The sequence below is a fragment of the Lissotriton vulgaris genome, chromosome 6 (assembly GCF_964263255.1).
Source record: "Lissotriton vulgaris chromosome 6, aLisVul1.2, whole genome shotgun sequence".
NCBI classification, from domain to species: Eukaryota; Metazoa; Chordata; class Amphibia; order Caudata; family Salamandridae; genus Lissotriton; species Lissotriton vulgaris.
Window position 1 is genome coordinate 1522331354 of NC_141694.1, and position 24895 is coordinate 1522356248.

A 24895-nucleotide genomic window follows, 5' to 3' on the forward strand; every position below is an offset into this window, starting at 1 on the left:
TCAGGGCGAAGCATGTGCCGGGTGTACTGAACCAGGCGGCTGATGCACTCTCTCGTTCACACATGCAGGCTTTCAGGGGTTATTTACCTTCCGCGGACCTAGCGGCGGCACCATTTCCCGAAGCACTCTGGCTACTCGGTGCCCCGGATTACAAGACCTCGTGGCAGCAAGCTTAGCCCCCAGGACAAGGAAGGCATACGAAGGGGCGTTTCGTTCCTATTGTGCATTTTTGGGTCCGGCAGGGGGGTCAAGTGGGGGCAGGAGGAGTGTGTCTTGAATTTTCTTGTAGCACTGCACAGGGCAGGCCGATCAGCGGCAACAGCCAATAGGCACCGAGCCGCCATTTCATTCATGGCGCAGGCGCATGGCATCAAGGACCCCACAGCGTCCCTTTTGGTAAAGAATGCCCTTCGTGGCTGGCAACGCCATGAGGGTCGTAAAGTAGATGAAAGGCGCCCGATTGGGTTAGAAAGGTTGTCCCTGCTGATGTCGATACTCCCCACGACATGTTCCTCCCAGTTTGAAGCAGTGCTGTTCCCGGCCGCTTTCGCATTAGCGTTCCATGGGGCCATGCGGGTGAGCGAGCTGGTAGCACGAAACAAGAAAGATGTAGAGGGAGGGCTGTGTCGGGATCACATTCTGATCAAGGGTGATTCAATGGTGATCACGATAGCCAGGTCTAAGACCGACCAGGGTGCTATGGGAGACAGTGTTGTTGTCCAGCGCATGCGAGGGTGCCCCATGTGCCCGGTGAAGTGCGTTGAGGAATATTTGGCGCAAAGGGCGGATGCATGGGGGGAAGCTTGCTGAGACACATCGACGCCACCCCACTGACAAGGTTTCAGTTTCAGCGGGTGCTAACGATGGCAATTGCAGCGGCGGGCTTGGACCCGGGCGATTTCGGGACGCATTCCTTTAGGATAGGGGCTGCTACAGAGGCTACAGCCAGGGGTCAGAATGTTGAAAAGGTGAAACAACTGGGGCGATGGTCCTCGAACTGTCATAAAAGGTATGTGCGGTTGCACATGTTATGAAGCCACTGTCATGCACTCACGCTTCTTGTCTTTTGTTTGGTTTACAGTTTCGCGAGCATACTATGCGGGGCGGACTGTGCCGTCGACCCGGCACCTGGGGACCAGCGGTCAGAGATCACCGGCTGATGAAAAAGTGGTGTGGGTCGTGGGCCACTCATACGTGAGGCGGGCCGGGGACGTATTCAAAGCAGGTGACGTGATTCACGCGGCCGGGGAATACGGGTACAGGGTGACTTTCCACAGAAGGGGCGGGCTCTGTATTGACCAGTTTCAATGTTTTGTTGAGGGACTGTTAGGGCGGACAAGGTCACCGCCGTCCGTAGTCATAGTACACCTGGGAGGCAATGACTTAGTGACACTCGGTCGGCGAGTACTACTCGAGGGGGTTCTATCTACTGTTAGCTGGCTGGCGAGAAGGATCCCGGGGTGCACGATAGCATGGTCACACATGATTCCCAGGAAGGTGTGGCGGGGGGGCCTCTCTGTGTCAGCGCTGAACAATTCAGTAAAGAAGGTCAATAACAAACTTAGTAGGTTGTCTCGCTCGGCGCAGTTGCACTGTATTCCGCATGGATGTATTCGGGGGGATCACATGTATCTCGAGGATGGGGTCCATTTATCCCGGGAGGGGAATGTCTTACTCATAGGAGATTTCATAGCGTGGTTAAGGGGTTTGTAAATGCATGACCTTTAGTAGAAGTTTGTGGGGGGGCCGGATAGCCGGTCAACTATCCGGCCTGTGGCGGTAAGGTCATGATCGGTGAGCAGTAATTTCAAGGTCCCTAGAGGGGGGCGCCACCCATTATGGATGGGAGCGCCTGGGGGGAGGCGGCCATTGGCCCCTCACACGGGGAGGCGACACCCACTAAGTATGGGGTCGCCTAAGGGAAGGTGGTCATAGGCCCCTTCCAGGGGAGGAGGTGGCTGCATGCCCCTCCTAAGAATTTCCCGGGGCCAGGATATCCACGACGGCGGATATGATAAACAGTGTGGGGTGGGAGGGGGGTCCACGCTACCTTCTAGACACCTCACACGAGTCCTCGGACGACCATTAAGATGGCGTCGAGTTAAATAGGGGGCCCCCGCGAAGACAAGGGAAATTGGAGTTTGGCACAGAGGTACAGTACTCTGTGCGCCCGCCCTCACACCGTGAGGGGGGAGTTCTGGTAGTTGGGATCTGACACCGGTTGCGACCTTGCCGTTGGCCCGTAATGCTAGGATGTACAATTTTAATTTAGAAAAGTATGCATTGGCAGGATGTTAGACTCGGCTAGGAAAACCTTTGTACTAGAGATTTGTTAAGGTTAGCCAATCAACGTGTCTTCATCGTAATGTAATAAATGAAAATTGTACATGATATGAAACTGTTATTTTAATGTTTTAATTTTGTTTCATATTTTAATAAATACGGCCTTCCAAAATTCAGAACTGCGTCCGTCTTCCCATCCTTGGGGATTGTGTTGGGAGGGGGTGACAGGCATCCCGGCCATATACCTATGTGCTTATTCCACAAGCAAAGTACTGATTGTAATAACATGGGCAATACCAAGCTGTTGATTACCATGGCATTCAAAGCTGTGACATAACAAATGGAAACTTACCATGGAAGTCAGTGTTGTATCTGATTTCGACGGGAGCTTCTCTGTTTTGTCCCATTTTCCATACTCTGATTTATTAAGGTTTTGTGTGTTTGAAAAAGTATTAGCAGTGCGTTTTTTATCCCAAAGCATGCAATCCTATTGCTGTATGAAGGTGTTACTCGGAAGGTGATTATTATTCACTGATTATGGACCATTCTTGTGATGATTATCTATAAGATCAATAGAATAAATTAGAAAAGTCCAGTTTCTTTTGCAGGTTCTAAGACGTGCGATGCCATTTTCTCATAGAAGTTGGAGCTACGAGATGTTAAATATTTACCAGTATAATGCAAAATAAGTATGTGAAGTCTGAAATACAGCGCTGTATTTTAAAAGATAAGTTATTGTTTTAGTGTATTTTATTACGATTTCCAAGTTACAGCTACACTGATGTATCTGTGTAAGTGTTCAGCTGTATGAATGGACCCTTGTATTTGAATTCTGTGAGTGTCCGGTCTCCTATCTAGAGAACATGCATTATTTTCGATAATGAAATGAGGAACATACCCCATGTTTATATTTTAGCTTACCTTGCAAAGGCTGCTACGTTGTCAGCTAAAGTTTGCTGATCATCTGCTCCAGAGCGATAATAATCATATACCGATTTTGGAAGAGCCCGTTTTGCATACTGCTCGAAATCATCCACGGAAAGCAGCTTTCCAGCCATGCTTAAGCAGAGATGGGTTCGTTTTGCTGCTCTGTCCTGCCTGTCTGAACATTTGATGCCTCTGCTCTGTCAATAATTAATTGGAGATTCTTCCAAAGTTTGTTCTTCACTTATTTACTCTACTTGCTTAACTTGAAAAGCTTCACTCAGTGTTTTGGACTTTGTCATTCTTCTATCTTCGACCTTCTGCTATTTGAGAAAGTATCAGGGCCAATATGGGTCCTTTAAAACCCCATTATAATTACAGCTAGCTGTTATTTCTCTGTCCCACGGGAGGCAAGTGTAAATTAAAATGCTTAAATATACTATGTGTTGAAGACACAGGTGATCCCTACCTCTGTGTGTGGGTGAAGTCATTGCAGGAACACTGTCAGCTTCTCGCGGCCACGCACATCTGTTGCATGTGATGACACAAATTAAAAAATCAAGATACATGACATATTTACGGCTCATAAACGTGAAAAGCTGAAAGTGCACCTTGCACACGTTAGACACAGTGACACATTAGACTAAGACAAGTCTAGTAGATGCACCGTAAAAGCAGGCTTTAAAATGCAAGATGAAGAAATCATACACACAAAATAATACGATTAGACTTAAACGAGTTGCACTAAGGAATTCGTTATGAAAATGTTTATTAACGTTTATGGCTGAAGCTTTTGGACTGGTTTGTCGATGCTACATTCAATAGGTGTTTAACTGAGACTCTTTGCTGAACTATTTCATTTTTACATTTTCTTTATTTCTTTAGCTCTGTGCTAGAGGACTCGCCCTTAATGGACTTTAAATCTGATCCTTTCCCTTTCTCTTTGTAGGAGTTGAGCTGTTAGACAACTGAACCTTCATTCTGCCTTAATGGTAGAGGTACTCTGTCATTCTGGATTCTGGATTTTATTATTAACCATCCGATAATGATTTGCCTGAATGTTTGGTGCCTTAATGCAAGCAGTGATATTTTTTACTAAAATTCTTAAAAGACTGCTTATTGCAAAGAACTTCGATTCCCTAATACAATAACCAACTTATTATAATATTTGTCTGAGTCCATTATGGAGTCCTGTAGGTTCTTCTATTTAAACTGTGCTATTCTACTAATGATTTAAATGCATTGTATGGAGAAAAAGCGAGCACTGTCTGAACATCAAGTTTTACTTCTTTTGTTCTGCGTTGCTATTGCAGAGCTTTTGGTTTGTATAATTTTAACCCGACTTAGCTTCTTCAGGGGGTTGGGTCTTCCTGCTATTCTTTATTTTTACAGCATGGTACTGAGACTGGTCTATCTTAATCTAAGATTTCTCATTCATTTGATAACTTTATTTTGGTCAAAGACCATAAAAGTGCAGTTAAAATACATACAGAGCATGTGACATTAAAACAATAAATAACGAACAAATCAGTAAAAAATGAATTAAACTCAAGAGTTATCAAAGAACAGCAATATAAAATTCATACTCGATCACAGGTTTATAGAAGAGTTTGCCTTCTGCTCCTCATACCAAATAGGAAGCAGGATACAGCCAAAACAATAGGGGGTGGGTATCAGAGATTAAGACCCGGTAAGCCTGCGCAAAATGTCAAAATCCTAGATTCCTACATAACGGGGTTAGCCAACATTTCCTTATTATTGTATACGCAGGGCAAAAAAACATAACTTGGGGGACGTCTTCTCTTTTATAGTTACATGCAGGGCACGCTTTCCTATCTGGCTTTGACCACTTACAGGTAAATGCCCTGACTGGTAGACTGCCATGCCTTAGCTGAAGATACAACTTCCTCGCTAGGGGTGGTTGTATTGCATCTAAGAATTCCTCAAATCGAGATTCCATTTTTACTAAGAGGAACTCTGCAGACAACCTACCCAGGGTTTCTGATCTCTGTAGAGCTAATGAGTTCTGTCTCCTCATCTGGGTTTGTAATTTCGATTTAGACATCCCCGCACAGCACTGCTCATGTGTCTCCCAGAGCTGTGGCATACCTATCCGTGTGCTAAGAGCTCTAATATGGAGCAACCATGGGATATTTTTACTTTTTAGGAAAGGCCAGGCCTCCAGAAACTCTGCTCTATAGAAGGCCAGTTCTGGGACTGACCACAGCCTCTGCCAATAGAGCATAGGCCGTGCAGCTACAAGCTCCTCTATTGACTCCAGCCCCAGATCAAAATGCAGAGGAATAAGTGGTGTGCTTAGTGGTAAGCCTACCAAATTCCTCATAAAATTTTTCTCCACCCTCAGGAGGTTAGATGTTTTTTTGTGGCCCCAAAGTTCAGCACCATAAGTTGAGGCTGTTCTGGCTTGAAGTCGATATATTTCAAGAGCCGGAGCTGCTGGTTTGAGGTCAGATATTCTGTGGACTTTACTGATGCCCCCAGTTACTTGGGATAGCTTGAGAGCAGATTTAGAAATTCGGAAGCCCCAGTCAAAGTTCTCCGTTATAGTGATACCAAGATAGACAAAGGTTGTGACCCTCTCCAGGGGAATACCATTCAGGATAGGGTTTGGGCGAGTCTGCTTCGGGGGATTGAAAATCATAAACTTGGTCTTATCCAAGTTTATCTCCAATCCCGCGCAGCACAAAACGCCGCAAAGCCATCCACGATACGCTGAATGCCAGATGATGTTTTGGATAACAACAAGGTGTCATCCGCAAACATCAGAGCGGGCACTCTCCCAGTAGCTAATCTAGGGGCGTCGTTCTCTGTTACACCAGATAAATGGTCTACAAGACCATTGATGTAAAGACTAAATAACGTTGGGGCCAGGACGCACCCCTGACGTACTCCCTTCAGGACCGGAAAGCGTTTTGAGAGTTCCCCATGCCTCCCGCACCTAACCTGGGCATAATTGCCAGAGTGTAATCTGGTCAGTACGGCCAATAGATAGGGCGGGAGACCCAAATCTGCCAGGACCTTCCACAGCTTTTCCCTAGGCACAAGGTCGAAAGCAGCCCGCAGGTCAACAAAGACAAGGTAGAGGCTGCCACCCTCCACACTTGCCGTTTTCCAAAATAAAACCTGCAGGTGAAATATTTGGTCCAGAGTGGAAATGCCTGACCTAAATCCAGCCTGGAGTGTGGTTAATACTTCGGTGTCCTCCATCCTCCCCAGGATCCTGTCCAGGATGATTCTGCCCATTAGTTTTTGTGTTGTATCAATAAGACTAATGGGCTTATAGTTGGATGGGGTTAACGGGCAACCTTTCTTATAGATGGGAACAATCTCGGCTCCAAGCCAAGTCCCTGGCAGATTAGTCCCCGATAAGATCTCATTAAATAGGACAGCCAAGTATGGAGCCCATATTTTAGGTTGGGAGCGAAATAGATCCCCAGGCAGTTTGTCCAGACCAGGGGCCTTATTGGGGGGTAACCTTCCTATTGCTGACTCAACCTCCTTCAGAGTGATAACCTCGTGCCATTCCAGATGGCACACATCCCCAGCATCCACGGAAACCCACTGCTGCCGGTCGCCCAGGGTCCCCACCAGTCGATGCTCATGGTGGGAGCCAGGGGCAGCCGGCAGGGGAGACACCACGGCTTCCCCCTGGGCCAAGTCAACCAATCCCAACCATTCTGGTTCCTGGAAAAGGTTCGCAACTTATATGGGATGTGATCCCTGGCTCAACTCTAGCATATAGAGCTCCAAAATGTGCCTCCCACACTAAGGATGCTATATTTGGGGCACTTGCCAGGCCGCCCCGCTCATACCTGTTGCAACAATAGCCCAAAATGACTTAGGGTCCTTGCGTTTAAGAGCGGATCCAAGCTCCTCCCACGTCTTTTCCTCCCAATCCTTCTTACCCCTCATGATTGCCTTTTTGTAAAGTAGTCGGGATTTCTTTATATCTACTCTATCTTGGGTTTTAATTACGGCCAGCAGATCTTTTTTTGCCTTCCTGCAAGAGGCGTCATACCAGGGATGTGTCTTTGCCCGCAGTGTGTTTACCCCACCCACAGGGCAAAACACACCCGCTAGCTCGGCTACCATCTGCTTATGAATTTTCGCAACACTACCCTGGGAGGCTGTGTCCCCCATATCTGAGATCAGCGGTATAGCTATTTTATAAATTTCGGCCAGTTTAGTGGGGGAACCCTGTAGATGAGGCCATTTTACCCTTCGCCTATTGTTAGCTATGGTGAAAGCCAAGATTGCACTGGTTACTTCGGGCGCCGCGTTAGTCAGCCCAAAGCTCCCAGGTTTCAGTGTTAAGACAAGAGCATTATGGTCACTATCTTGTCTCGAGTGAACCCTAAATTCCAGGAGCCTGTCCCAATGTTTAACTTCCATCATTATATAATTAATAGTGGAAGTTTGATTTAGCCTGTTAAACGTAACTGACCCAGGTCTGTCAGGCGCCACCCGCCCGTTACACGCCCGCATAGACGTTGTAAGGGTGAGTGATTTTATTTGCAGGACCAATGGAGTCCAAGCTCTGACAGTAGGGATCTGTACGTCAGAAACATGCCAAAGCTGGTCTTCATTATTCTGTTCACCCAGGTCTTGACTCACAAGGGGCCGGAACTGACAATTAAAGTCTCCTCCAAGGACTTAAACGATTGACGGGTCAAGTGACTGCATACAATTTTTTAACACATCAATTGCATCAGACTCCCGCGCACTCTTGGTTGGCCTTGAGTAAATATTTAATATGGCCACCTGCTGCATATTTTGGGGGATTAGGAGTACACACTGGGGAATTAGTGGACATCTGTACAGCCCCAACACCCAAGTGCGTGCCCACCCATATTGCAATAGATACATACACTTATCAGAGCGCATTGCCAATTAATCACAATGAGCTAGAACTACAATACAGTAGAAGAAAATGATAACAATACATTCATCATGGTGCCCCAAGGAGTTTTTTGTAAGGTTTCAACCACGCCTACAGTTGTAGTTTTGGGGTCAAAACGTCGACGGCTACTCTTTCATACGTCAGTTGACACCGCCCCCATTTCGGATATTGAGTATCAGCGTCATATACATGATTATTGATGAACTTTTGGAAATCAGTTATTCCATTTCTTGGCTCAGGGATCTGAAGCCAATTTAGTTTTGTATGTTAATTTTGAAATAATCTGTGGTCACATTAATTATCATTTCTTACACATCCCCTTTTCTTCTTCACAGCATCACGCTACCCTCTCTTTCCTCTCCTTGGGGCACTATGATGAATGTATTGTTATCATTTTCTTCTAATGTATTGTAGTTTTAGCTCATTGTGATTAATTGGCAATGCGCTCTGATGAGTGTATGTATCTATTGTTATTGTGAATAAATGTGATTAATGTTTAACGGTTCACTGGGACCCCCTTTTTGTATACTACATAGCACCCAGGTCCCCAGTGACTTATTTGGGTAAAACCCCCCTATACTTATCCACCCATATTGCAAGCCCGCCCGATGGTCTCCCCCTACCCCCAGATGTTGCCAGAATGTCAAAGGAAGCAAAGCCAGGCATTGCACTCTCCTCTAGTACCCAGGTTTCCTGCATGAGACATATATCATGCAATGCCATAAACGAACCCCACTCAGGCAAGGGCAATTTTTTTTTAACCCAGCCACATTCAGGACAGAATTTTTATACATCCATCAATTCCCCCAGAGCTGGTTAGTGCTTTATCCGGGCATATTTTAGTCCCGGCATCAGGAATTGGGATTCTAGGCTCAAGTGTCCATTCCCTTGTCTCACCGCTAGTTAGTACGTCATTAGGGGCACTAATCTCCGCATGTTGTTTGATTTCCCCACTTTTGTCCTATCCTCAGTAATTTGATGGTGATCTAATCTTGTATTCTCTAGAGCAGTGCTAACAACATTACCCTCCAGTTTATCTGCTGACTTGCCTATACTACTCACCATAAATGGTATAGAATTCTGCCCCTCAAGGCGTCAGTCCAGGGAACTGAACCTATTTTTTTGAGGGAATAGGAGGGAGAGTAGGGGGGGGTGCGGATAGGTGCCCTCCCAAGTTGTAATCCCCAGATAGGTTCTATACGCGGGTTTGTCATGTGCCCCCTGATGCGGATTGGTGACGTTACAACGCAGGCTATTACAACGCCTGCTGTTACAACGCAGTTTTTACATCGCATACCATTACAACGCATAGTGCTTTTAAGCGCTGGATAGTGAATTATTTAATTTACTATTCCAACTCCAGTCCCCGTGGATAGTAGGGAAGGTGTTGGATAGTAAATTAAATATATTCCCTATCCTAGAGCGCCCCCCAGCGCAATGCGTTGTAATGGTTTGCGTTGTAATGGTTGCGTTGTAATGGTAGTGCGTTGTAATGAATGCGTTGTAAGTGATGTTTCCCCCTGATGCTGGTGACTCACACCCTGGCCAGTTCTCCTCTGGGGAGTAGGGTAGAAGTATGACAGATGGAGGGGAAGAATCTGGGTATTCGACCAGATTGGCAACCCGTTACAAATGTGTTCTACAGCACTTGTGTGTCTGAAATTTACAACCACACAGTTTCCTGCCATAGTTTTAGGTCCTGACCCAATCCAGTCAACTCTTCTGACACATAGTATTTCACCTGAGGAGCAGGGGGGGCAGGCCTGTTGGTGTTAAGCCATTGTATGCATTTATTTTTAAGATCACTATGGTCCTCACTTTTCCCATGTGCTAAGGGAGGGACCCCAGTAAGCACCACTACATACGGCAAGGACTCAGGGGGTAAGTTGATAGTGGGCAGCTTTATTGAGGAACCCCTTGCTGGGCTGTTTCTACTAGCTAGGGCTTGAATGTCCGAATTATTTGTCCCCACTTTGGCCCCCCACTCGGCACCATATTGGCTCCACCACTTGCTTTCCCATCACTAGGCGGAGGCAGAGCCAGACATGCGATTGGGCAACCTATTACCTGAGAGGTTACGGCTGCGATGTTATTACTGTCAGGCGGGCCCCTGGCACTCGCAATTAAATTAGTGATGTCAGGGATCAGCCCAGCGGCAGGGTTTCCATCTACCCCATTATCAGTTTGGGTGATAGGCTTGGCAGTACTTGAATTCGCTTTATTAGCTTGTTTTTACAATAGGGTCGCAGGCTGACCCTTCCCTACACCTATGTTATTAAGTGTGGAGACTAATCTGTCCAGACTAGATGAAAGTGGTTTAATGAGTGAACCAATGGTCTGTTCAATACGAGCCTGGAAATCAAGAAATAAGTGAGTAACCCAAACAGGGGTTCCTGCAGGGGGTGATGAGGGACCAGCAGCGACCGGTATGGATTCAAGAAGGGGAATGTTTTTTTTATTTGTTTTTTTTTGGAGTTTACATTTCTTACTCCTAGGGCGGGGTTTAAGTACTTTTTTCCCCAAAGTTTGAGATGGGGATTTAGCAACAGGCAGGCTATCGATAATACCAATAGCAGCCTGTGCACAATGTAAGTCGGCAAAAGAAGACCTAAGGAAACAGCTACAGTCAGGAGGATTAACTGTAGCTATGGAGAAATCCCCCACTTGCTGTAACGGGGGCAGCCGAGGTGATTGACAAGCGTCTCTCCGTATTTTCTATTGCTGTTGCCACTACCCCTATAGTTTTCTGGAGCATCTTGTCGATGGCTGTTAGACTCGGGAGGGGTTGAGTCGTGGCAGCATGGTGCCTGGTCATCGGATAAGATTTATTGTTTTTACCCCTATCAGCCATTACTATTAGTTTAAAAAGACAGATCTCGCTATACACAATGTTTCCAAGCCACCCCAAGAGAGGTTTGTAAACACAGTAAGTCAGTGGAAAAAAAGGAACAGCTCTAAAGTCAATTGAGTCCACCACAACTTCCCCCTTTTTGTTTTGGGTACCTTATGTAGTACTTTGCAATCCTGGGGAAGAGTACAGGTGTTAGAGGGGTGGCCCAGCCCGGCCTCCTCTGTCCTCGGACGGCCACAGACGGTCCCGCCCTTGTCCCGGGCTTCTCCCGGCATGTCCCGCGTGCGTCCCTGCGGGACGAGGGACCAGGCGGGGCTTTATGCGCCTCCTGGCGTGTGCTGGTGATGCGTCCTGCCCCAAAGGATCCTGGGGCTTGTAGTGAGCAACAGCAGGACAGGCGGAACAAAGCCCGGCCGGTCGCAGTTCACGGAAAAGCCCAGCTGGATGCAGGACCGAGGGAGCAGGGGGGCGGAGCCAAACCCGGCCGCAAAAGGGAATCAGCAAAGTCACAGGGCAACCCCACGATCACATACAGCGTATCTCAGGGCAAAAGGACAACAAGGAACTCGGCCCTAGGCGGGGCTTTATACGCCTCCTGGTGCATGCTGGTGACGTGTCCTGCCCCAAACAATCCTGGGGCTTGTAGTGAGCAACAGCAGGACCAGCGGAGCAAAGCCCGGCCGGTCGCAGTTCACGGAAGAGCCCATCTGGATGCAGGAGCGAGGGAGCAGGGGGGCAGAGCCAAGCCCAGCCGCAAAAGGGAATCAGCAAAGTCACAGGGCAACCCCACGGTCACACACAGCGTGTCTCTGGGCAAAAGGACAACCAAGATTTCTGAGTTGGCTGTCAATTAATGGTCCTAATAGGACAGCTAATGTGGTGGTTGGGCACCCTATTTTCTAACCCTCCTATCGGCAGAGAAAGATTTATTGGAGGATAACTGCCACTGTGGTTAAAGGAAATTCTGCAGATTGTCTAATGGTGAAGGGCCCAGTACGGTTAGAGTAGTCAAGGAGAATGATCATATAATAAAATATTCCACACGCCTACGCTGCAATAAATATGGTAGCAGAGGTAAGATTCTACCTGGTGAAGTGAGACTTTAGGGGGCCAAAAATAGTCTTTTGCCCAGTTTCAAAAGACCAAAACATTTGGTTCAACAAAAAGAAGTATTGATGGAGTGCTAATGGAATATGGCTCTGGATAAGTGTCAACGTGTAGCAGCAGCAAAGGAGTGTGAGTAATAACAGGGATGTGCATTGCTATTGCTTTAGCTTAAAGTTGCATTTTTTTTTAAATGGCTCTATGTTGTTCAGCCGAATGAAGTGGTTAAAGTCCACATGGTGTATGATTGTGGAACTGTGTGCAAAATCAATGTTGTAACCGGGTCTGTCTTGGCCTAAGATCTCAAGATTTTTACCTATGGGTTGTCTCAGTGCAAAAGACACTGAGTAAGTTGTCAGCTGTTTGGTGATTGTGAGATGTCATTGAAAACACTTTGGAAAGGGTTCTTCTTGTGTATTAATGGTAAACTGTTGGTATGGTTGATCTCAAGTGAGTAGGGAACAACTATATCAATTGAGGGTGGAATCCCACTTGTCGAGGTTTCATTTGCAGTGAATGAGCATAGAAAAGATTAGTTACCTTGTGAGAGTGAATATCCTTTAGTGGAGCAGACAGTTTATTTGTTGCATGCATTGTATTGAAATTTTGCTAAGAAAAAACACATAGATTGTAAAGGAGGGTGAGCTGCTGCGAGGACCGAGATTGACATCACAGTGTGACACATTGTGATAGGATAGTTGGTGTAAATCCACACTGGGATTGACTGACTACGTCATAAGGGTTGTGCTGCCATTGGTTGAGGTTGCTGAACAGGAGATTTGTGGGAGAATAACATTTCCTGGTTATATGGACATCGATTGTGAATACAGACATTAAATAAAAATGTCATTTTTCAATTTATTGCAAAAATTGATAAAGAAAAATTCGATTTCACCTGTTGAAGTGAAGGTAGAAGCACCACCTAAGGGTATGTCAGGGTGCACTGTCATGATGAAGAAAGGATTACATCCGTGTCTGTGGCTTGAGTTTTGGCGTAATCTTACTGAGCCAGATGAGACTGTACAGTTTTACCATTACAGAACATTTTATTTGAGGATTCTAGACAATTTGAGGAAAAGAACATCAACCAGAGAGAATCTTAAGGACCTTAAAAATAAATGCCTACATTGACTCTCAAGGCATATGTGTATTCCCCTTTCCAGAGCATTGGACATTATTTTAACCTGTATGGTCTGTTGGGTTGAGAAATACCCCAAAGACAAAATCGGGGATTGTATTGGTATTAATTTCAGGGACCCAAATCTGGTTAAGGATTTGTTATTAAGTAATTGATCTATGCAGCCTCAGAATTCAGTAATGTCAATTCTCCCACTGGGTTATTTTTATAGACCCTTCTTTGGTATGCTTCACTATCCTCTTCGATATACCTCGATTCTTGATCCTATGCCTGCCCCCCCAACCTCCTCAAGTACCCGACTCTTGCATTTATGCCATACCTGCTCACAACAGATTTGAGGATTAAGGTGGGGTGGATTGACTCCCTGAGCCTGGGGAGTCTATGACTCTCTGGACCTTGAATGAAGAGACTCCATCTGTTTGTGCATCATCAAAGTGGGGTTGAACAGGAAGGAATTATGACTGGTGCTCGGTTGGTCTGCACTATGGATAGGGATGGGCTTGAAGGTAGCTCTTACGTAGTCCCCACATTATTTTGTCATGATAGAGGGAGAGCAGTTATCATCCCTCCTATCCTCTATCCCAAGGCATGCCTTTAAGTTTTTATGGGTATGATTTTAATTGGCAATTTGAGCCACTGGGTATTAGACAGAGCAACATTTTAGGAGAAGAAGATAGGCAGTGGGCTGTACCAGCCATAACAATACCTCACTTCAAGAAGAGGTCTTCTTTAGCTTTACAAATCTATCCTCTCACACTGACCCACTCAATAAGGGCCTGCATTGGGCAAACACAGTCAGATAAACATGGCCACCCCACGTTTAATTGGGTTGTGTGTCAGTCCCTAACCGATTAGGCCTTCGTAAATAACAAATCGTGGCCTTCGGTTTCGGATTTTGCCATCTTACCTCATCATGAAAGTGCCCACAATATTTTGGCACTAGACCAGTTAATTCAAGATGGGAATAAGCAAGAGAAGTGTATGGATCCACTTGATCACAGATTGTTTCTGTCGACATCTCAGAGATGCGTTCATGGGGCTAACATTCAGGAATCCCCCAGTTTATTCCTTGCATCTACAAAGCAGTGGGTACAGCTATTGAATATCTGAGTGCTTGCATGGAGTTAAAAAAAACACAGAAAATTGGTTTAAGGGAGTGACTGAGATTCAGTTACTCAGATTCAGAGATATAGTTGTGCTGAATGAACCACCTGAGGGGTCTGTCGTCTGTCTGAAACCAGAAGTGAGCACCAAAAAAGTATGATCTCAGATTCTTCAGCACCCAGACCACTGTGAAGGCTTTCCTCTCTTTTGCATTACACTCTGTTCCTGGGAAAGTAACTTTCGACTGATGAAGGGTACAGGTTTATCCAGGTCTTCTTCATTTAGAATAGGAGCACTGTCTCTATTCCGTGCTCTGAGGCTCTTGTCTGTAGAATTAATTTTTGGGAAAAGTCAGTGGGCTTGAACATGGAAGCTGTGCACATGGCCTCTTTCTGGCAAGCCTCGGTCCTGATCATCTGATACGGCTGCTTCTTGGAAGTCATCACTGTCAAGGGCACAACAATGCTGCCATATCACTTGACAAATCTCCTGTAGTAGCAGGTGCACCCTAATAAGGCTCTCATCTCTGTCTAGGCCTGGGGGGGGGGGGGTCCCAAGCCATAATGGTTTCAATTTTGGCCCAGAGGGGCTGCACCTTGCCTCCTCTCACTTGGTGACCCAAGTAGACCACTGACCTCTGCCTGTCACTTACTGGCCTTGATAGTCAGACCTGCCCTCTGCAGGGTCTGAAGCACTTCTGAGGTGGCACAGGTGGTGCCTCCCAGCTACAGCTGAAGACCGCAATGTCATCCAGATAGGCAGCACTGAAGTTCTCCAACCCAGCCAGGACCTGGTTGAGCAACCTCTCGAAGGTGACAGGGGTGTTCTTTAACCTGATGGGCATTACCCAGGACTGGAAGTCCCTTCTGGACCCCTCAATCAAGGCATTCAGCGAGTAACCAAGCGTTATATCAAATGTGCTGAGGAAATTGGCTACTCCTAGCCGATCTGTGAGCTCATCAGCTACCAGGATGGGGTAGGCTCCACTTTTGGTGACTGCATTGAGCCCATGGTAATCCACACAGAACTTCAGTTCTGTATTCACACCTGGAGGGGCAGCCTTGGGGTCCAACACCACTGGGCTGGACCAAGTGCTGATCGAGGGCTCAATAACCCCTAACACAAATCATCTTGGAGACCTCCTCCTTAATGCTGGCTCTCACTTCATCAGATAGCTTGAAGATTTTTTTTCCTCACAGGCATGCAGTACCCTGTCTCAATATCATGGGTGCAGCATGTTGCAAGTCCTGGAGTAAGGGAGAAAAGGGAGGCAAACTGTCCCAGCTAATGAGGGTAATCTCTCTGCTGTTCTAGTGCCAGGGTAGGAGCGAGGCTACCATCCTCCACTGACCATCCTGCTCCTTGGAAGAAAGGAGGTCGGGGAGAGATTCACTCTTCTATTTCACCCCATCATTAGAGAAAAGCAGCATGGTTAATTTATACCTCTCAAAGTAGGGTTGAGGCAATTGGCATGTAGGACCTTTGAACAGATTCTGGACGTCTGCACTCCTACATCTCACAAGGCCCGGACCAGCAGTCTTGTAGGGCCCAGGGCTCCACGGGTTTCATTAATCACACTTTTTGGCCAGGCTGAAACTCAATCAATATGGCATTCTTTCCATACTGCTGTTTCATGTCCTCCTGGCTGGCTTCTACATTTTCTTGTGCTTGCTTCTAGAAGCACTTTATCTGACATGTTTATGTTTATGTTTATGGAACTTATAAAGCGCTCGTATACCAACGGTCTCAAGGCGCTAAGAGGAGAAGGGAGCTATCCCATGGCTCTAACAATAGACTTGAGTGAATAACCATGTTTTAAGTTTTTTTCTGAAGCCAAGATATTCTGAGGTTAGTCTAATTTCAATTGGAAGGGAATTCCACAGAGTGGGGCCAAGAACCGAGAAGCGCGAGCCACCCATTCTCTTACGTTTAAATCTTGGAACAGTTAACCTGTTCATTGATGCTGATCTAACATTCCGTGTGGGCATGTATCTTGAGATCTTGGCAGATATAAACTTGTGTCCTGATTCATAAAGTGCATTAAAAATCATACAACCGGTCTTAAACATAGACCACTGTATCACAGGAAGCCAATGAAGCTGCTTCATTAATGGTTTGGTGTGGCAATGTCTCGGTAGCTGGAAAACCAGCCTAGCTGCTTGGTTTTGGATGAGCTGTAACTTATGAATTTGGCTGATAGGGAGGCCTAAATATATGAAATTAGCATAAACCAATCGGGACATTATTAGTGCAAGCAGGATAGCTATTATTTATTTATTTTTATTTATTTATTATTTGAATTTATTAAGCGCGACAGCTACCCAAAAGGGTTTCCCGGCGCTGAACAGGCAGGTTCTATTAAATCTCCGTTTCAACTGCAAAAGAGTTACTGATTAAAAAGACAAGTTTTAGTAGCTCTGCGAAATTTCACAACATTTGTTTCACTTCGTATGTGAAATGGCAGGGAATTCCACAAAGTAGGACCTAACAGAGCGAAAGATCTTCCTCCCATTCTGGTTAACCTAATTTTAGGCACTACAAAATAGGCCATATGGGCAGATCTCAGATTCCGGGAGGGTACATGAATGTGAACAAGGGACTGAAGGTAATGGGGGGCCAGGTCAGCTTTAATTTTAAACATGTAGGTAAGTGTCTTAAATTTAATACGGCTATCTATTTTGAGCCAATGAAGACTACGTAAAGGACCTGAAATATGGCTAGAGGGAGGAAGTTTGCACAGCAATCTTGTTGCTGCATTTTGTACCAATTGCAATCGCCCTATTACACCTTTCTTTGCCCCTAAGAAAAGAATGTTTCCGTAGTCTAAACGTGAGGTTATAAGAGCATGGACTACAGCTTTTTGAGAGTCTTCAGGCAACATCCACAGAATTTTCTTTAGCCAACGTAATATGACAAAACATGTGGCCGAGACCTTGTTGACTTGGTTTTGCATTGTCAAAGCTTTATCAATCACAAAGCCTAGGTTACGTACATGATCTGAATGACAAGGGAGCGAGCCCATTTCAGTGGGCCAATGTTTAGAAGACCATAAGTCATGTTGCCAGCCCAGTATTAACACCTCAGTTTTATCGCCGTTAAGTTTAACAAAATTAAGATTCATCCAGTCAGCAATTCTCCTCAACCCTAGCTGCAGGCGAGATGGTGAATCCTGAGCAGTGTTTGAGAGAGAAAATGCGATATGGGAGTCGTCGGCGTAAGTAAAAAGTGTGAGGCCTTCCTGTTCTGCTATAAAAGATAGTTGACTAACATAAAGATTAAAAAGAAGTGGGCTCAAGACGGAGCCTTGGGGTACACCGTAAGGAGACAAATGTTGTTTGGAGGTTGCAGAGTTAGAGAAAATCTGAAACGTACGTTTCACAAGAAATGAGCTCAGCCAACCCAAAGCTGGACCGCCTATGCCCACATCAACTAATGTTTTGATGAGGATGGAATGTGAAATGGTGTCGAAAGCGGCACTGAGATCCAACAAAATCAGTGCCACTGTCTCACCATTACCCAAAAGCCTACGTAAATTCTCTGTAACCCCCAACAAGGTAGTCTCTGTGGAAAAACCAGGACGAAAACCAGATTGTGAAAAATGAAGAATACGGTTGTCTTCAGTAAACTGAGCAAAATGGTGGTGGAAGTGCTTTTCCAGAATTTTAGAACAAACTGGTAATAAGGAAATAGGACGGAAGTTGCAAGAGACGTTTGGGTCAGCTGCTGGTTTTTTCAATAAAGGAGAAACCATTGCATGCTTCCAGACCGCTGGAACAATGGCTAATTGCAATGACAATTTAAGGAAGTTACAAATCACGGAGAGCTGCGAAGTGCTGAGTTGTTTGAGTAACGTCACCGGAAGCGGATCATTTGGTGATCCTGATTTTAATTTTCCTAAAATGGCCCTCAAATCCTCAAGACTAAGAGGTGGCCAATAATTAAGGACAGGGGAGGCACACGCAGGATCAAGATCTGGCAAAGGGTTTGGTATAGAGGTCTGGGGGACATGGGGGTAGTGACCCTGATGAGAAGCTATTTCCTTATAGATGTTATCAATTTTATTTGTAAAAAATTGGGCAAGTTCCTCACATTTTATATCGTTTAGGGGAGGTGTATTAGCAGTGGTTTTGGAGGCATCTAATTCTTTCACTACTGAGAATAGAGTTTTAGGTTTGTTGGAAGACTCTTTAATAGTCGAGGCTACATACTTAGTTCGAGCAGTAGTACATGCCTTATGATATATTTTCAATTATTTTTTATCATTTTCTTTGGACTCCATGGAGTAATCTTTCTTCCATACTCGTTCTAAGTGTTTACACTGAGACTTACCTAATTTAAGAGATTCAGTGAACCAAGGGGCTGGGGCATTGTGCGAGTAAACATTTTTGATTGACAGGGGAAGACAGGCATCCACTGCTTTCAAAATCCAGTTATCTACATTTCGCGAAATGCATTGCATATCATCTTGGACATCTGTAAGGGATGGCAAGCCCTCGTCCAAATTCTTTTTTAAAAGCTCAATGTTTAATTTCCTCCAGTCCCTTTTGCGAATACTGGCCCTTGAATGGAGAGCTTCTGAGATGACATCCGATGTAATAATGAATTTAATCAAAAAGTGACCGGACCATTGTAATGGTAATGCAGGGGAACAAGCAATATATGGCAAATTAGAAAAGATTGGATCAAGCAGATGTCCCGCTATGTGCGTAGAATCCGAATTACATAGCATCATATTCATGCGGCTAAATCAGCTATCAGATTTCGATTGGCCAGGTCATGCTTGTCCTCAAGATGAAGGTTAATGTCTCCAAGAACCGAAAAGTTGGATGAATTCATTAAACTTAAAGACACTAAATTTGACAGTTGTGCAGACCAGGACAGAAGAGGTCCTGGAGGGCGATAAACTAAGATACCAGAGCATGTGAAGCTAGGATTTAAAGAAAGTTGAAATATCGCTGCTTCACTATTGGGCAGGTTTAGCGGAGTGCTAGCCTCCTTGGAGAAATATGTCCCAATTTTCTTGAAAGTCCTCAGTTGGTAGATGAAACCAGGCTAATCTGTTCCTGCGTGGAAAGATCGACATTTATCTTGATTCCCAAGCTTTTCACTGACTTTTTTAGGTATTGGGGGGATACCCAATGCAGCTGGCCAGTGTGATGGTGTCCACTGTTCTATTCTGTTGTTGACTACATGTAGCTGACTACATCCTGGGAGCTTGCCAGACCTCCTACACCAGACTGAGACATCTTCTAACAAGGTGCCCGTACAGACGTTCAAAGGGCCTGAAGCAAACCTCCTTCTGCAGTGCTCCCATGTAGGCAAATAGAAGGCCTGGCAAGAGGATGTCCCTCTACTGTCTCATTGGATCCGACAGGTCCATTACCATGGCTCTTAGGGCCCTGTTGAACTTTTCAGAAGCTCATTGGTTTGAGGGTGGTAAGGAGTGGTGAACTTGTGGGTTCATATTAAGGTATCTGGGGTTGGGGGATTACCATAAGTGTGGGCATGGAACCCATCAGAAAAAGGTGGGGGAGAAAAACATAAAACTAAAAATAAGTAGTTCTCACTCAAAAGTGCTTCAAACTAGGTCCAAGGATCAGGGTTCTCATCCCCCTTCTGAGAAAATGAAGCGATGGTACCCTGGCAGTAAGTCTTAAGAAAAGGCAAACCCAGGTGCTATCAGTACCAACAGGAAGGGCACTCAGGAAGGAAGCTAAGTGTCTCAAACTGGCACATCCCCAAACCGATGGGCAGATGTCATCTTGTGACCTCAGAGCAGGTGGTCCCAAATGTAGTTCACTAAGTTGTTGCAGGTGACAACCGTGCGAGTCACTATCCAGTGACTCTGGTTCCCTTTGAATGGGGGGGGTCCCAGGTTGCTTGAGGGTTGCTGTGAGTCCTTCCATGCATGTGAATTGTTTGCTTGGCAATGACCTGGAGCATACCGCCTGGAAGGAGGTGAAGCTCAGGTCCCACTTGGAGATGTTCAGGTTGCCTGAGAGGGTGTATTTGATCACACGATCCATGGCAGCCGAGAGGGTAGTTAGGAGAACCTGGAGCCTGGAAGAATGGCCCAGGTGCCTTCCATGAAGATGGAGGGTAAAGGAAACAGGCTCCTGAAATTCCCACTTTCCAGGAGGAGGCTGACCTTGAGGGGGAAGCCTCAGAATCTACAGGGGAGGATGTGGTTAAAGTGGAGAATTTTCCTGAGCTGGCTAAGTGGCAGCAGGAAGGAGGTCCCACCAGGGAGGAGTTAGTAAAGGCACAAAGGGAATTCCCTGCTGTTTTTTTTAGTCCTCAACCTGAGGTGCAGAGGTGTTGATAATACCTTAGTCTCTTTTTAGAGCCTCCTTCAAACCATTTGTGAGGAAGGTTGCATTCAGCATTACCAACCTCCTCAGATGTTGAAGTGTGTCTTAATCCTTTGACTGTTCTAGCAATTATTGATCCTATAACAGTGCAATATGGCCGCCTGACAGGCCCAACCCACCCATCATGGTGCATCACCCAATATTTGCAAGCAGTGGATCCCACACTTTTATCCTTTTAGCAGATCCATTTGAGCAGTGCAGCCTACAAATATGTCTAGTATATGTCACCCACTCAGATATAGATGGTGTAAAGGGGAGACCCATTTCATGCAAATTTCCCTTCATGCAATTATTATCAGAATAAAAAGCAGTAGAGCCCGAACTTTCCCCAAGTGTGATAGTTCCCATCACCAAGTGAAATCCCAAAAACGACCATTTCATGGCTTACAGAAAATGCCCTACTCTTGTGGGTCTATGGAAGCGGGCAGAAACCAAAGCATCTGGTGAGTCCTCTGGTAATCACCTGAGTTAGAGGGAGAATGGTCTCCCGTACAGAGAGCCCAAGGATCCTGAGATTAGTGCAACCCATATGTTGATAATTCCCCAGTATTACAGGACCTTCCTACTGTGTCTGGCTCATGATGTACCCCTGGCAGGTAATTTGGGGTAGAAGAAGACATTTGATAGGCTTGTTACCCATTGTTATCACATGAGTTCTAGAAGTCCTGTCCTACCTGCCAGGCCAGTGGCACTTTAGTGTGGTAGTGTTAGGCCCCCCTGCAATCTTTTTCTGTTGTTGGCATCTTCATTGATAGATTGGACATCAACATTGTCCTCTCTCTGGACCCCAAGACAGATATGGGCAACAGGCTCATCCTGATCTTGGTGGAGCATGCCACCTGGTCCCCGGAGGTTATCCCTCTAAGGAATGTGACGGTACCTGCAGTGGCCCGGGCACTGATGGGGATCTTTACCCGTGTTGGCTTACCAAAGGAGGTAGTATCAGACCGTGATACCAACTTCATGTCATAGTACATGAATGCCATGTGGAAGGAGTGTGTGGTAACCTACACATTCTGCATTCCTTACCACCCACAACCAACGTATGGGCCTGTCAGAGCCCCAGAGGCAGAAGTAGGTTGTCCGCCTCCCAAGCATTTTGTTTGCATACAAGGAAGTACCACAGAAGGGGGTTTGGCTTTAGCCCATTTGAAGCCCTCAAGAAGGCCCTCCAGGATGTGGTCAGCTACATGCTGGCACTACGCAACCAGACAATGCGCTTCCAGAAGCCCGGCCATTGGAATCTGGAAGCCAGTCAAAAGGGCATGAAATGGCATTAGGACCAGAATGCCTCTCTGGTCGAATTTTGGCCTGCCCAAAACGTGTGGGTGATAGAGCCTGTGGAGCTCAGGGCCCTGCAAAACTGCTGGTCTGGGCTTTCAAGGTGAAGACGTGAAAGACTGATCTTTCATACTTGATGAATCTCAAGACTGCCAGGAACCCTTTAAGGGTCCTTCATGTCAATCGCATCAAGTATTAATTTGAGAGGTCTGAGCTAACCATGCTCCTAGTCAATGAGGATGAGATAGACGAGTATAGTAAACCTCTCCCAACCTCCTTTCTAAATAGGAACAGGCTGGGTCAGTGGAGGGTGTCATCCTGTCCCCTACACTGACCCTAGACATTCACAGAGAGACTGCTGCCAGTTGCTGGGGGACTTTGCCTCTTTCATCTCCCTTACCCCAGGACTCACTACATGCAGTACCCATGATATTGATACTGGGGAGAGCAAGCCTGTGAAGAACAACATTTACAGGTTGTATGACAAGGTAAGAGCCAACATTAAGGAGGAGGCCTCCTATATGCTGGTGTGAGGGGTTGTTGTGTGGTAAATATTTGATTTACCATCCTAATTTCTATGCAGGTAAGTACTTAACAAAAATAACTCAATCGGAAAGAAAGACGCAGAGTCCGTGGTGTTAGAGTTCTTAGGGGTTTTATTCCTTAAAAAGGAATAGTTTCTGGTAACGGATATCGTGTTCCTGACACCACTGGGGTGCAGGAAGGGATAGAGCATACTTTATTGACAAGACATAACTTTTATACTTAAACCATATAGTGAATATCAATACAGTAGGCGTAACAGCTGAGAGAAACAAGATAAGAGCATACACGTGTTAGCAATACGTAATCAAAAGGCGTGAACTAGGCGTGAACATAGAGGTGTGGCAAGAAAACGTCACATGTAAGTGTCACAAGTAGGTGGGTACAAAGCAGAATTTTGCAATGTCAGCAGAAATCGGAGGCCTGGATGCGCGCGCAGCTGCATGACGTGTGATTGACGTGGAGCTGGAGGGTGCGGGGGACTTGACATTTACACTAGCGGAAAGAGACAGAAGTCTGGCATGTCAGATCAACTCGTACCTATATCATATCTGATATCTGATGTTTGGGAACCGTATTATCTAAAGGGAAAGGTCTCTTGGGCAGAAGCTATTCTATACTGACTGTGAGTGCGTGTATAAGCGTCTACGTGTCTGCATGAGATGCGAGGGGCATGGGCCTACCATGGTAACAGAGGCTATGAATTACTTGTACGGAGACAGTGAGGCCGGGCCCTTTGCTCTGCAGCTGGAAGAATGTTTACTTAAGCTAGTAGGCAGGAATGTATTTTTGAGGAACGGAGCAGATAATTCGAAGGTTGGATTCAGTCTTGGCGGGCAGCAGGCTGAGCCAAGCGCCGTTAGCCGCACAGGGAGTAAGGCAGAGGTCACGGGTACATAGGCAGCCCAGGCTGAGGCGTTCAGAGTCAGAAGGCAGGAAAAGGCTCGATGGCAGAATTCAGGGCCTACTTCGCCAGAGCTGAAAAACGTGTAAAGTACACCACAAAAAGACGTTGGCATGGCATACTTAGGAACGGAATATTCAACCCATTCAGGGTGAATCTGAAAGAGGACATGTTAACGTTGGACGCAAATGTATTTGCGTCTTCATAGCTGGCACAGGAGGGAAGTTACATGCACTTTAAGCTGGTACATGGAGACGGTGGGGTACACGTTAGGGAACATTTCTTGACCATAAAATTTATATTTCCTCATTCCCTCCTTGTTCCCTACGGACCCTTCATGATATATCGATCCTCATGAACCGATCAGTCTGTTCTTGTAACATCATTTGCTCTTCTTTCTTCTTTTCGCGTTTTGAGTAAAAACTGGAATGTGCAATGCATGAAGTGGTGCACAGACCACAAATCGCTGGCCCACTCTGTAGGCACAGGCAGCAACTGAATACTATAACAAGGGCAATGCCTAGGAAGGATAGGATCTTCCATCCCCAAGCGGTCAGCATTGTCCAGAACCAACCGGACCAAGTCCAGGTGCCTGGATTCTGATGTATCAAACTTGCAATTTTATGAAGACGTGTAATAGCTTTATATACCGTTGGCGCGTTTTCTGGAATGAAAACACAGCAACTTGACCCGATGACCTTACAAGCTCCGCCCCTATCTGCTAGGATGACGTCAATAACAAGACGATTTTGGAGAACAACAACCCGCATGGCAGATTGCTCCTCTGTTAGGTTGCCTAGAGCGGAGGTAGTTTCATTCACTACTGCTTCGAGTGTTCTAGTTAATCTACGTATTAGTTTACTGTTTTGGACGGGGCCTGTGAAGAAAAAGAATCCTTTATTCAAATCTGTGTATTGCTCCCATGCCGTTTCAGTATAGTCGACAATCGGGAGATCTCTTCGGAGTCTATTCTTTACTAGATTTGTATTTCTGTGATAATCAGGAGGGGCTAGAAAAACAGGTGGCAGAAGGAATGCAATGTAACAGGTACCATCCCAATCTGGAGGTAAGCGTATGTATGCGGTATGGCCACAAACAAAGTAGGAATGACGAGTAGCTCTAAAGGAAGATTTGCCTTGATCACTGAATTCGACCACAGTAGTACATTTACTATGACCTAAGTGTACTGAACCCGTCTTTCTGACACATAAGTCACCTGTGACTGGTAATACTGACATAGCAGGGAGAACTGGTGCAGCTTCGGATTCAACAGTAAGAATCATGAGGTTAATTGTATAATTACCTAATCCATATACTTCATTTTCTAGATCAGTTCCTATTCTAGTGGGAAGTCCATTTTTGTCGGGATAACAGGCGTTAAGCAGAACTAAGTTCAGGTTTCCCCAAACCCAGTTTCCCTTGAAAACAGCAATATCAGGATCTAAGGAATTAATTATTCTAAACCATGCTC

The 24895-nt window shown here is 45.8% G+C and overlaps 1 protein-coding gene across 2 annotated transcripts in view; it reads right to left on the reverse strand.

Moving 5' to 3' along the window:
* HAO1 (hydroxyacid oxidase 1) overlaps positions 1–3381 on the reverse strand; it is a 213168-nt gene extending 209787 nt beyond the window's left edge. Inside the window, exon 1 of one of the 2 annotated variants that reach the window (XM_086927692.1) lies at positions 3205–3375. In XM_086927692.1, the coding sequence (XP_086783818.1) occupies positions 3205–3341 (137 nt within the window). In that variant the 5' untranslated portion in view covers positions 3342–3375. Of the gene's footprint in view, positions 1–3204 lie in introns of both variants that reach the window. The other variant, XM_086927693.1, reaches the window with a different exon arrangement.
* Between the last annotated feature and the right edge of the window lie 21514 nt (positions 3382–24895).